The following is a 14,609-nucleotide window of genomic DNA, read 5'->3' as shown; positions in this document are numbered from 1 at the left end:
AAGAACTGCTCAGAGGTCGCGAGCAAGGAATAGTAACGATGAAGAAAGTCGACGTGCTGCCCAAGACTATAGACAGGCCAGGAAAAAGCTTAACTTTCTCATTAAGCAATCTAAGAGGAATAAATGGCAAGAGCTCTGTAACGAACTTGACACTGACCCTTGGGAGAAAGCTTTTAAGATAATTACCAAAAGGCTAGGTAGACAGGTGCCAACGTTGAGTAAGGAGGAAGCGGAACGACAAGTTAGGATTCTTTTCCCTAGACCTGAAAATCTGAATAGGGAAACAATTGTTTGTGAAGGTGGCAGATTCACAGAACAAGAGGTAATGGAGGCCATTAAAAAGTTGAAAAACCGGAAAAGTCCAGGGCCGGATGGCATACCTGCGGCCATCATCAAGACTATAGCAGGAATAATACCCTGGGAAATTGTGGATCTGGCTAGTTATGGTCTACAAAACTGTAATTTTCCTGTATACACTTTGAAGACAATCTTCATCATACCACCACGGAAGAGATGGCATCTTGAGTTTCCCGGATTTTCTGGGAATGTATCTTGATGCCGAATCAAATATAGCATTGGTTTTAGCGTCAACATCATTTTCGATAACTCTAGTTGTTTGGGGGAGTTTCCTATTAGCAGTGAAGCTCGATTTGCCTTATCAAGCAACCATCTTTTGAGGATGAGACATATCTTCGTTAAGACATCAGTTGTAATTTGCACCGGGAATTTTGTCGCTTGCGTAGATATCTTTTAAAATTCTGTATTTCGTTGCTATCGATGCATTTATAAATGCAAAAATGTATACAGAAGGTCGACCCGTCTCTGGCATTAAAATATGTTCCTGCGCAGTTGTTCAATATAAAAAGATTATAATTTAAAATGAATTTTCCTAACTGTCTTCCCCAGGGATAAATTTGATCCGATCCCCAAATACGACTGTGAACCCTATTAAAGTTACCCGTTAATAATATGGGTGAGGAAAGCCGGGTAATTAAACGTATTATGTCATCTTCCTTTCGATCAAAATTCGGCAAGTATATTATGCCTCCAAGTCGGAAACCAATAAAGCAGCGGACAAGGACGGGAATTGTTCGGCGCTCTGTGTAGGCGTCGATTCAGAGGCAAGAACAGGAGTGACACTCACGACAGGGATCGCTTCACTGAGGAGCTGGTCTGCACCAACATTTGCGGTAGAAACAGTAACCGCTTCCTAAGCATATTTTGTTGTTGCTCTAGGTTTTCGACTGTTTACAATTTTTTTAGCTTCAAAATAGCTGACCTTTAAGGTTTTAACTTCCTAAACAGCTACTTCATCTTGATCGTCATGAATGCTATCCTTTGCAGTTGACGCAGACAGAAGGATCTTTGCTTGGTTCTCCTTCGTGAGTTTCTTTACTACAAAACATATTTGCGGTTTCTCACATCGAACCGCGGTCAAATCCCCAAATCTCTGACATCTGAAGCATCATGTGGGTTGCGGTACGAAAGCTTGAACATCCAGGCGGTGTATACCGGCGCGCACTTTCTTCGGCAGGGTTGGTCTTTCAGAAGTGAGGACATGAGAGGCAGAAGGTAGAACTTGGCTATTCCTTCTCATGTTCAGCCTTCGGCACTATTACTCTTTGCAGTGATCACTCTTCCACAATTTCCTGCTCAGAACAATTGAGTAAATCTCAACAAGCCACAACATCTTTTGAGATATTGAAAGTGCTGTGAGGATCTACATGTACAGCAAACTCAGCTATTACCGCACATAGGTTATAAATTTCTCTAGCCACATCTGTAGTTAGTTTCTATAAATGTCTATTCTTATTATCATGCGATTGATGTTATATCTCTTAAAAATGAAGTCGGTATCTACTGCCTTATGCAATGAGTTAGGGATGACTTCGGTATTACATTATTATCTTATTTTGATTAAGAAACTATTCCCTCTCGATTCTGTAAAAACACATGCATATGACGTAATGTTACGTCGTATGACGTAATTCCTGTTCTGCGTATACAAATTCATCGTTTTTCTACTGTGTGTGCAAACGAGTTATCGAGTAAATAAGGAGGATTAAATTACTTTGAAAATTTTTACAATCGACATGGAAATTGAAGTATTTTTTACATTGTTCCTTTCATTTTTAAGAATTATGTCTTCATTTACGAATGATTGTAGTAATTATAATTTCCTAGTTATCGTTTCTAGGTATTAAAGCGACATGCAAAACAAACCAAATGGTGAGTTTGATCTGCTAAATAATATTGTATCAAATTATTTCTTAAAATAACTGATTTGAATTAATCTAATTTAAATGAAGTAAATAGAACCGTAACGTTTCATATTTGTCTCCAAAAAAGTGATCTGTTTTAGGTGTCAAAAAGTTGACGCGTCATTGACCTGTAGTAAATTATGTTTATTTGTTAATCAGCTATTTCATCTCGGTTTAAGAAACATTTTTTTTTAGCTGACGGAATTTTGTGCGCAACTTGGAGACCTAATCTTTTCTTACGATTTTAAAACATTGTTTATGATAGAAATCCTAAGCCTTACAAAGAGGTGTTACATTACATTAACAATTACCAAACACAATATCGTACAAATTATTACCGTACCGAAGTGGTACGTTTAACTCCTAAGTTAAAATCTTTTTCAGTTAGATCGATTGCTTCCGCGGTCCATCGTTTGAGACTCTCTAAGAGATGGTGGAAATGTTGGTATAACAAAAGTGAAGTGAATGAGATTTTCTTTAAGTGAATTTAAACGTAAGGATTTGTGAAGCGGTCGGGCGGCTGACAATTCGCCAATTATAATTTTTACACGCCGTTATTACTGAAAATAGTCATACAAAACCCACAAAATTTTTGTATGAAATTTTATTTTCTAGGTTTCATTCCTGTGAATCTCGTACTGTTTTTTTTCAGTAAAAAATTATCACAATATTGCTTTTCTTCCAACAAGATGTTTTGAAAAGTGAAGATCCGTTGTTCGTTTCACTATTTTCTACTCTCAACTCGTTCTAATGTCATAAAAAACAGTTCCCTCATTACTTTCTGATGAAATCGGTCGAGTAGTTTCTCAGTTTATTAATACTACTCGTATTTATTAAAATGTCATGTAATTGGACAGATAAAACGATTATAAGATAACACCATTTTTTGTTTCTAATTTTTCATTGAAATTTGATAAATAATCGAATTCAATTAAATGATTAACTGGAAAATTTTTTAAGCGACTTTTAAACAGATTTCAAAACATCCGAGTAAAGCAAAATAAACTGAATTTATAAATAAAGTAATTATAAAATAAACTATTTCATTAGTAATATTATATCATTGGTATAAGTATCAGCAGAATAAACTTACATAAACTTTTACTCAAAAATTCTAAACATAATGGGGTACGGAAATCTGGAAAAACGTTTCCATAATTATTACAAAATTAAAAAAAATTATCATTAATCTCATGGTATAAGCTAAAAACCCGATGCGACTCAAAGAACACCAATTCATCTTTCCCTTGGTCAACAACAATCTCTTCTGCTTTGAATTTGATTACTTAAAATTAAAATAGCCAGCCTTTCATCTGATATCTTTTTAAAATGACCGATCCGATTTAATATAAATCGATTAATTGTTACAAAAACTGACACTATTTAAAACTTGTCTCTAACAAAAGTGTTCCGGTCCAGCAGGAGACATCCCTTAGCGGCTTGTATAAACTTCGATATCAATTATTGATGTTCCTTAGTGATTGAAAACTTATTAGATGGAACAGAAACCTCTTTCGCCATTAATCATGGTTTTGTTCATAACACGTTTTAAATTATTATTAAACAAAATCTGATCGTTTTAAGTAGTCTGTAGAGAATCTTGTTTCTAAACAAGACAGTTAAGAGTAAAAAACATCTATTACGAAAGAAGAAAAAATAAATCATATAATTTCTGACGTTGGGAATATTCAACAGGTTTTATTCTTTCGAAATAGAGAATACAATGTCCATAGTATGCGGATTTGTGTTAGTTAGCATATACCAAATCCAAGTTGCAAAAAGTTGCCCAAAAACGCGCTGGAAGGGCGAAAGAGAAGGTAATTTGTAAAAACTAATTATGCATTTATTTCTGTGAACATATAGATTTAAATTAAGCACCATTGGACTATACTGTTTTTAAGCGGACATTTTATTAGGTTATTATCTAATAATACTAAAAAAAATTTCTGTATTGACATTTTATTACTTATTCGGTTAAACCGAATTCGGTTTTTGAAAACCGTACACCATATTCTTGAATCTGATGAAGTATAGAATTAGATTATCCTGCTTCCAGTTACTCTATTCGATTCATTTTTTTCGGTTCTCGCGAAAGGGTGCAAAATCAAGCGTATATTACCATTTTAACTAACATCCTGACCCCTATAGGAAAAGACCGCCTTGTGACGATCCCGATCGCCACACCACCCCCTCCGTTCCTAGCACTGATGAGCTTTACCGGAGGTCACCTTTTAGACCCTCTAAATTTGATAACACAATGCAGTCATCAGTTTGGCCTTTGTCAGGATGGCACCGATGCAAATGCCGCAGTAGACATTTCCTTCTGTGTATAAGCTACTATCGTCTTCGTATGGCCTCTTCCAACCACGACCAACTACCATAACCTACAACCCTTAACTGTCAAATTAACCGATTCGCAGAAGCGCGATCCCCGCACCTTCCTCTAACACCGAATGTTTCACTTAAAAACCCTTCTTATATCTAACTTCAATTAGATTATGGACTCAGATTATTACTTGATTGAGTCTTTAAACGTGGTTTATTTTAAATAATAGTATAAATCGTCTTAAAAGTAATAAGCTTGTAGAAAGTGATTGAAGGGCGGCAAAATTATTCTAGCGTTTAGAAAAAAAACAATTAATGCTAGAAAGCAACAAAGAATTTTATGAACATCGGAAATGATGAGCTGTCTACGCCAAGAAAAAAACACCACCTAACGCTAAAACGTTTCCTAAGAATACTGTCAATAAGATATCACTGTAATCAAAATAATAAGATTACTTAGTATGTTTTAGGCTGAATTTAGAAAAACAACAGTTACATTTTTTTTCAACCAAAAAGTAATAAAGAAAGTTTTTTGCAAAATAATGTGTCTTAGTTAACTGTGATTTCTACATATATACATACATATATTTTTAGTAATTAACAGTTAATATATATATTAACTGTTAATTATATCGCTAATGCTGTATGTTAATCTAAAAATCTTTGCATTTAGTTTTAAATAAGACTAGCAGCGCTTTTTAAATAGTATGAAAAAAATCCACGCAGAAGAAACGAAAAATATGTTCTGAGAAATAATTCTGAATCGATCGGAATAATTGGCTCAGTAGTCACAAATTTGGGCTTTCTTGTATAATATCAGAACTAATTCTGAAGATGTACAATTACGTTAGGTGAGATGATATAAACAGTTAACTGGTGTTTTATCTGTTCTCCTCTTCAGCGGGAAGAAATAACGTTGGAAAATTCACTGTATGTCGACCCTGTATTTATCAAATGGTACGACTTTTTTATACAAAAAATAAAACGAACTATTAAGGAAGTAATTAATGGAAATAATGCTTTCAATTTGTAAGAAAGTCAGAATATTCCAAAAGGGAAGCAAAAAACATTAACGTTAGCCATCCTTGTATCCGCATTCTGTAAACGGATCTGATTTTGGATGAAATTTTACCAAATTTCCTTTACAGCCACAGTAAGGGTGTACGTACAAGTTCGATCGGATGTTACGAAAATGAGGCGGTAGCAGACTGCCTCCGTATTGGCATTAACAATATTATTACTATTTAGTTCACAAAAGCTCAAATTAAAAGTAACGACCAAAAGGAATACCTTCAAACTAACGGTAATAAGTTAGTCGCTAGAAATAAAACATTAACAGTAAAGCGGTCTAGTAAGATGATGGAAAGATGGGTAGCGTGTTGTGATAAACTTAGGTGAAACCGAGAGTGGTGAAAATTTATCAAACGTGTCGAGAGAAAATTAAGTTATAGCAAGTTTTATAAGCCTTTAAATAACTTTGATTTTCTTAGTATCACTAAAATTAACTTTACAGTCGACCGATTTGTTTATTTAATTCAGTCTCTAATAATAATATTTATTATAATAAAATATTTTACTTTATCAATTATTAAAATAAGACTTCTTCATATTTACTTCCTTGCCCGAAGTAAAGTAAAAAGTATTGTACAGTAAGTATTGTAAAGTACGTATAAACTAAAAAGTATTGGAAAAATTTCGGTTTCCAGGTTTCAAACGGTAATACCCATTTTTTACCATCCATTAATCCATTTTGACTAGTTTCGGCGTGATCTCTGTACGTACGTATATATATATATGTACGTATCTCGCATAACTCAAAAACGATTAGCCGTAGGATGTTCAAATTTTGGGTTTAGGACTGTTGTAACATCTAGTTGTGCACCTCCCCTTTTGATTACAATCGACTGGACCAAAAGTGTCCAAAACAAAACCAAAATCCAAAACATTTGGATTTTGAATTTTTCTTAACTGCAGTAATAAGCCCTCGTTGAGAGGTTTTCAACTATATATCATTGAGTGGTACTTATTTTCATTGGTTCCGGAGTTATAGACAAATAAAATTTTTATTATAACCTAAGCCTTTAAATAAAGGCTTGAAATATTTGGATCTTACAAGAAGACATATCGGTTCGAATCCGACTTCATATACAAATATTCTTTTTTAACTCTTTTTTTTAATTTAAATATACTGATTTATTAATAGTTATTAACCTCTGATTGTAAAAAAAGATTTACAATAAATAATAATCCAATAATAACAATAAAAAAAAGAAAAGACATCAGAAGTTATTAATGAATAAAATTTTATGTGCATTTCATTTAAAAAATATATATATATGTAAATTAACAGGCGTACAAAGGAGTCATGTTGTCCACATCAGCTTTTTTTATAAGCTTTTATTTAATTTGCTTTAGTTATAATCAAATCTTGCAACTGCTATATCTTTTGATCTATCGTATGAAAATCAACGAAATTTGGTACACGTATGTAACTTCGATGACAATAGAATACTACAGTGTTAGAATTTGGATATGACACCCCCACCACCCCCCCTCATCATACGCGCTACCACTACGCTAAATTCATGCATGTTGCTGAAAATTTTTATTTCTCTTGAACTATCGTATGAAAATGATTGAATGTTGGTACACGTATGTAACTTCGATGTGTAAAAATAAATATTTTTACTTTTTGGTCTTAATAAACAAACAAACTTGAACAAACAATAATATTCAAATATAAATATTATTAAGAATATTTATTTTGGATGTAAAGATTTTATTGTTCATTAAGACTAAAAAGTAAAAAATAAAAAAAAGAATTCCTCAGAGATTTATATTTAATGTTGTAGTGTTATGCAAAACCTGTATTAAATAAAGTTTTTATAATATGCAATAAAATGCTAGTACGAAAAATGAATAATAATATAATTACTTAATTATACAAAACAAATAATAACATAAACAGTCTCGAATAATAACGTTGTTTACCTGTTTTGCATCGGTACCAATAAGGAGAGATTCCGTCAAATATCCCTTTTAAAATAAACTGTCGACCTTTTTTCAATATAATTTTCAGTAATATTTTTCTTTTTTATGTATACAATATATCGTTTACAATTTTTTAGTTTTGTGGTTATAATACAGTATACTGTATTCACAAAAACCAGGTATATTATATGTATGCATAAAAAAATCCGTTCAATATTTAGCTATTGTTCGATCTGTTTTTCAACTCAATATAAGGAAAATGTTCGTAAAAACGTAGTTCGGAAATGCTTTAATAAAAATTCATATCTCAAGGATACGATATTTTAATCAAATTTGTCTTCCATGTCTAATCCGACATCTCTACGAGTTATTTAAATATCAATTTAATTTTAAATTTATAAGTTTCAAAATGACGGGAATTTTTATTCCTAAATAAAAAAAAAAAATTATTAATATCTCGAAAATTATCTTCATATTTTGCGTTCCTTTCTACCACAATAAAATGTAAAAAAGTATGTTGTATTTTATTATATTCATAAACATTTACATTAACGCAGCCACTTTTTCTTTCTCCAAACAACAACAAGAAAAGTGAAACGCGTATATGAACAGACAATACCTTATTAAAAAATGTTCAAAGTAATTAATTGGAAAAGTTCGAGTATTTAAAGTAAAGGTTTTCAGGGAAAATTGAAAGATGAGCAATCCCACCCCAGAAACCGGAAATTTTTAATTTTTATTCCATTAAATTTGTTTGAAGCGTGTAAATTAGAAATTATATAACCCTCAATATTAAGGATAAGTATAAACAAAATATGGTCCGGATAAGACACACATTAAGAATTTTACTTTTTCCAGCTTAAAGTAAGTTAAATATTTCGCGGGACATTTCTCTTCATATAATAATTCTTGAATGGTCTAAGGCTGCGAGTTATAATATTATGAATAAGTGTAAAGAACGGATAAAAAGTCCAACAATTGAACAAGAGATTTCATATAAAAAAAGATTTAAAGGTAGAATTATAGCAAAATTAATGTAATAAATCGATTCATCAATAAAACATTTTATAAATGAAAAGTAATAAATCTAATCAATATTTTCAGTACAGTATCTATATTTGAGAAAGCTTAGTATGATGAAAAAAATCTGATGTGGACACTACGTGACTTCCTTGTACGCCTGCCTATTAAATTACACGTACACATTTTGTTAAAATGAAAATTACATAAAATTTTATTTATTAATAACGTCTGATATTTCTCCATATTTTTTTTTTGTTATTAAATTATTATTTATTGTAAAATTTTTCTTACAATCCGAGATTAATAATTATTAGTAAATCAATATATTTAAATTAAAGAAAAAAGGAAAAGAAATCTAATTCGAAACAACGTGCCTTCCCCTTGTGAGACCCAAATATTTCATTAATTTAAATTTTATCTGACTATAACTCTGGAACCGATGAAAATAAGTACTACATATGATATATCGTTGAAAAACTCTCAATGAGGGCTTATTATTGCAGTTAAGAAAAAGTTCAAAATCCAAATGTTTTGGATTTTGGGCCTTTTTGGAACTTTTTGATCCAGTCGATTGTAATCAAAAAGGGAGGTGTAGCATAACTAGATGTTACAGCAGTCCTAAATCCGAAATTTCAACAATCTATGGCTAATCGTTTTTGAGTTTTGCGAGATACATACATACGTACGTACGAACAGAAATAACGCCGAAACTAGTCAAAATGGATTCAGGAATGATCAAAATGGATATTTCCGTTGAAATCTGAAAACCGAAATTTTTTGTGATATCAATAATCCAATATTGTGATATCAATACTTCCTTGTACTTCGTACAAGGAAGTAAGAAGCGATTTTGCAAGAATAGGATATTTTTATTTTTTAATAAGAAAGAAAACTTGTTTCTCGCTGATGTAATCGAGGGCGTGAATGCGTAATTGTACTATTATCAGGATCGCATACCTGTGGTTCATACTCCGGTGGCTCCATGGCTTCCAGCACGTTGGGTAAGGAGATGGAGTTGCGTCTGTTTAAACGACCTTTGTCCCCACCGACATCGACGATGTTATGTGACCCGCTCTGGCTACTACGATTATTCGCAGTTACTCCTCCGATAGCATCTGGACTCAGCTGCGGTCCTGGTGAGACTAGAGCATTATTCTTAGCCCCCTCCATATTTGCGCCGTCAATCAATCCTTGCTTCTGCAATATTAAAACAACTTTAGTTCTGAATAACTATTATTAATATCATAAAAAAAAGCTAACGAACAGCCTGAATGTCTAAGGATCACCTATTCTACTATACCTTCGTGCAAGGTCATCTAAAGGAAATTATTAGTTATAAGCATTTCTAATATTGTTGTTAAATTCTGCTTTGGAACGTATAAATAAATAATAACACTTTTTGAAAATACAATGAAGAAATAAATTGCACGGAGTAACAATACAGTAATCTAACTGGAGATAAATTATTATGTAACGTCGGTAAGATAAATAAAATAACTTAGTTCGACAGTAAACCTGATTTCCAGTAAAACGGAAAATTTATTATTTTCTATAGTAAAAGGCTGATTTTTTACTTTAAAAGATAAAAGATTTCCAGCAATCTGTCACAAATATTCGATTTGTTCTTGTTGTAACCGATAACTAATTATTAAATAAATATTTTATTTCACATTTAAAATTCTAGCCGACTGCCAAAGTCATTAATAAAATAAAAGAGAAAATTACGATTTGGTTCGTGGAAGTAATCGATACTCATCGGTTACAATCAATATTTGTCATGGGATTTTATTAAAGTGACAGATACACTTCAGTTAAAAACTACGTCGTTTCTCTAAATGAGTATTCACTTGTTATTTTTATATTTAGATCATAGGTACTACTAATATTTTGTTTCACGTTTTAATATCGTTCCGTTAAAAATTAGGTTCTTTGTCTTTAGCCGAACCACACCAAACACTAGAAACTGGAAAGTTTGTGGCTCAAGGATCAGTTTGTTTTAAACTAACGATTGACTTCGGGACAAATATTCTGATGGTATTTTCGTTTCCTTTATAGTGTTTTATTTTCTAATGAGATTCCGCGACTGAGAACGCGTTTAATCTAAAGAAGAACTTTATATCTACCGTTTGGTTTGGTCTTTTCGTAAGCAAATATCATTTGTTGAATTATACCCTTCTTTTATTCTTGGAATCACTATCTTTCCTTTCAGCTGACCCACAATCAGCACACGCATCCTCCTCTGCTGCAAAATTTTATCGGTATCCCACCGAAAGCTTAAGAACTTTGAAAAGTTCTCGAAAGGTTTATTTTGAACAAGCAGAACATTTTCGGTATTTTCTTCTGAATCTTTCTCATCGTAACAATGTCGGTTAATCGGCATGTTAAGTCTTTTCGAGAATTGCGATAGCACGTAAATTGAATCGAATTAAAAAAAACGGGGTCGGTAGCGTCTTTTTAGAGTGATACATCATCACCGACTAGCTACAAGAATAAGACCTTGACCCTCGTATGATGAATTACAACGTACTGCAAAGGCATGAATCGTACGTCAGTTCATAGCACAATTGCAGCGTTCAAAATGCGGTGTGAATAATCGCAAAACACGTGTAATTGACGGTGGGTTACTATTATTATATATTCTAATATTTGTTTCATAATTTAAGTCAAAACTATTTAGGTTTTGAGGGTTAACCTAAAAATAATAATCGGTTTAGTGAATTCATCTAATTATTCAATTTAATTCAAGTAGATGATTTGAAAATGCTATTAATAGTACTGTCACTCGAGAATGCTACGGTACCAGTGAATCTTTCAACAATAGAATGCATGCGTTATACATATTAGTTTCTTGAAATCAGAGGGCAACAAGCGATTGCGCCCCCAAAAAACTCCTAATCCGTTTGAATATTTAAGACTCATCCAATTCTAATACATTTTTATTTTTTGGTTGCCAACCGATCATATATATTTTTTTTAAATTGAAGCATACAAAAAAATAAAGTAAAAAAAAATGGCTGACCTTATCTAATATTCCTCCTAAAAGCCTAACTACCAAAAACTTTTAACACTTACAAAACTTGAAAAATCGTAGTATTTTGAAAACACACCACACTTTTTTCGAATTCAAACAGACTAGAAAGTGATATGATAACACTTTATATTCACTGAGTGTCTGTAACTACTCGTATCTAATTTTAAACGATAAAACCGCTGCAATGTGCTCAGACGTATGTTCTTAATCGGTTTAAATTTTATGAAACTGTAATTGCGTTGGTAAGATATGACTGCTTTAATTCAAGGTTTTTAGTGATTTCCCTTGATCCGTCCATAAGGATCATACATTTGCTTACGCCCTGTATTTCTATTCCCGAGCGTTTAATGCTTTTGTGAAGATTACTTCTCAATTGAACTCTTTACCGGTAGCAGATTTACAACCAACTACTTACTAACAGACTCGGCTTTAACTAGCTTATTCCCAATGTAATTACAACCACTTCACCACTATGACAAAGCATCGTGGAAATTATCAAGCCATTCCCGTGTTCCAGAGTTAGAAAATCTTAACACTAGATTTTGTCTGATTGAAGCATATGCATCCTCCTCTTCTGCAAAATTTTATCGGTATCCCTCCGAAAACTTAAGAAATTTCCGAAGTTCTCAAAAAGTTTATTTTGAACGAGCAGAACATTTTCGGTATTTTCTTTTGAATTTTTCTCGTCATAACAATGTCGATTAATCAGCATGTTAAGTTTTTTCAAGACTTGCGATAACATGTAAATTGAATCGGATTAAAAAACACTAATAACCACCAATCAGCCGTAAGTAACAGCTATTGATAAATTTGTTTAAGAAGCTAATTTGGACATCTCCACGAAGTAGTAGAAAACTGCATCCTCAAACTGAACCTAAACTCTCTCAACACCACATCTTGTCATTTATCTGAATCCACCCATATAGTAAAATAAATCTTCTCTAGAAAATATCCTACCGATAAAAACCTTAATGTAATAATCTAGAATGGTCTTTTGTATGTAGAAGTAGGCTGTAAGTATGCCACCAATGACCATGTCTCAAAGTGAGAATCCCTGAACTGTAATATAATCCTGATTTAGGATTTGCCAGAGGAGCTCTTTTTTTATCTTTTTTTTTTTTGAGAGGAGAAATACCACTTACGAACAAAGTGTCGGGCTCGCTAACGGGTTCCACAAAATGTTATTTAGTGCGTACGTGTGCCTGTGCTCTATTGACTAAACCTTCACCACTGATAGTCCTTCCTCTTTCTGTAAACTGCTGTGAGGCATTACTTCAGAAAGGGGGAGCTTACCTTCCTCCAACGGGCATCAGAGTGACCACCGGTTCACCTTATCCAGGCGACCCCCACAGGTTCGGAAAGCCCCCACCAGAGGTCCTCTAGGGATTTGCATTCCAAACGGAATAATAAGACAATACTTAAAAAAAATTATTCATAGCTTCTGAAGCCACTCTCAGTTGAAGTCATGACGAGGCCGAAGATCTTTTGCTAAGAGATCCTCAACTTTCTTTGGGAGTCATCGACCTTCAGACCTTCGACTGAAGTTGACCATCTTACAACCACATCGTATATACAGTTCTTTAAGTCTTTCAAAGACCTTTTTTCAAATTCTAGTCTATTTTTATATTTTATATTTGGCTCAATGAAGATCATAACGGGAAACTGCCTCACTTCTCACTTTCCCTAGTAAGTCTGACACGGAATGCTTTATTTCTTTCATTTTAAATATACAAATGTATATAATAATAAGCTACAACTATCTAAAATAAGATTGGAATGGCGTATAAAGGAATTACGAAGAAATGAAGAGTCCAGAAAATTCGTTTCTCTGAGGTCACAGAATTTTAGAGAGAAACGTCTAATAGATGCGTAGACAGATTAAATTTGTTAAAGGAAGAAGTAATAAATTGATTCAGGTAAATTAAGAATCGATACCGATTTTATAAATTAAAAGATTAAAATGAAAAAGAGGAAATTTTCATAGAACATCTCTACCAGTCACATCGCATCCTCCTAATTACAAATTGATAACGTACTTCTAAAGAAATTCGATGTCTCATAAGATGACTGTAGAATTTTCTGTAACGTAGCTCGCTGTATTTTTTGTAAACGATAAATTTAGAGTCGAATATAAAACGGAGATCAATTAGATAAAAGAGGGTGTCAGTTATTATTTAAAAAATTACTGATTGAAATGCGAGGATTTTTGGCAAACCTTTCTAAAAGCCCTATTAAATAATTGGATAATATATCTCAATTGTGGTATATGTTGATGATTATGTGTCGTATATGATCTATTAAATACTCTGTTACATTGATATTTTTGAATTACCGAGGGTAAAATAAACAAGATTTCAAATCGATTCTAACCAAAAACCAAGATAAATTTCGTACCTTACAATAAAATCTGTTAAAAAATAGAGAACTGAAGGTAATCTTAATCAAAAGATGATATTTATTGGTTTGTGACCACAATTCTCCATTTTTGAAAAGAATTTTCAAGTTTATAGTTAAGAGTCTTCAAAGCCTTTTCAGGCGCCGAACCGACACTAGAGTTGACGTATATCATCTACAATCGATAACTTGTATGCAGATCTATATAATAAATTCGAGAGTATTGCATCTTGTGAGGATCCCGGTTCTGATCTTTGAAGGTCAGATAGAGGTCTTCAGACCTTGATTCAAAAGAAGCAATCCTTCAGAAAGAAACTGAGAATTACAACTCATTATTCTTTTTTAGAATTAGAAATCATTTTTTTTTTTTTTAGAAAATTGAAATATAATGAAAGTTAGCGTTATTTTTTAAGAATCTTTAAAAATTAACGTTAATTAGGAATTCTTTTTATAAAACGTAATATTTTGTAATGTTATTTATAAAATATTTTCTCATTTGAAAACTGACAACGTACATCAAGGACAAACAGTGTTTATGAACATTTAGAAAGATAGTTGAAGTACATAAAGAAAAAATAAAGTAA

At 32.4% G+C, this 14,609-nt stretch overlaps 1 protein-coding gene across 3 annotated transcripts in view; it reads right to left on the bottom strand.

Moving 5' to 3' along the window:
* Positions 1-14,609, bottom strand: part of LOC142323462 (myogenesis-regulating glycosidase) — a 131,272-nt gene that overhangs the window by 100,211 nt on the left and 16,452 nt on the right. For 2 of the 3 annotated variants that reach the window (XM_075363121.1, XM_075363111.1), the window contains exon 2: positions 9,558-9,797. In XM_075363121.1, the coding sequence (XP_075219236.1) occupies positions 9,558-9,770 (213 nt within the window). In that variant the 5' untranslated portion in view covers positions 9,771-9,797. Of the gene's footprint in view, positions 1-9,557; positions 9,798-14,609 lie in introns of those variants that run through there. The other variant, XM_075363141.1, reaches the window with a different exon arrangement.

The sequence above is a fragment of the Lycorma delicatula genome, chromosome 1, assembly GCF_047948215.1.
Source record: "Lycorma delicatula isolate Av1 chromosome 1, ASM4794821v1, whole genome shotgun sequence".
Lineage (NCBI taxonomy): Eukaryota > Metazoa > Arthropoda > Insecta > Hemiptera > Fulgoridae > Lycorma > Lycorma delicatula.
Note: the sequence above shows the minus strand (reverse complement) of the source record. Positions and strands in the feature narration are given on the sequence as shown.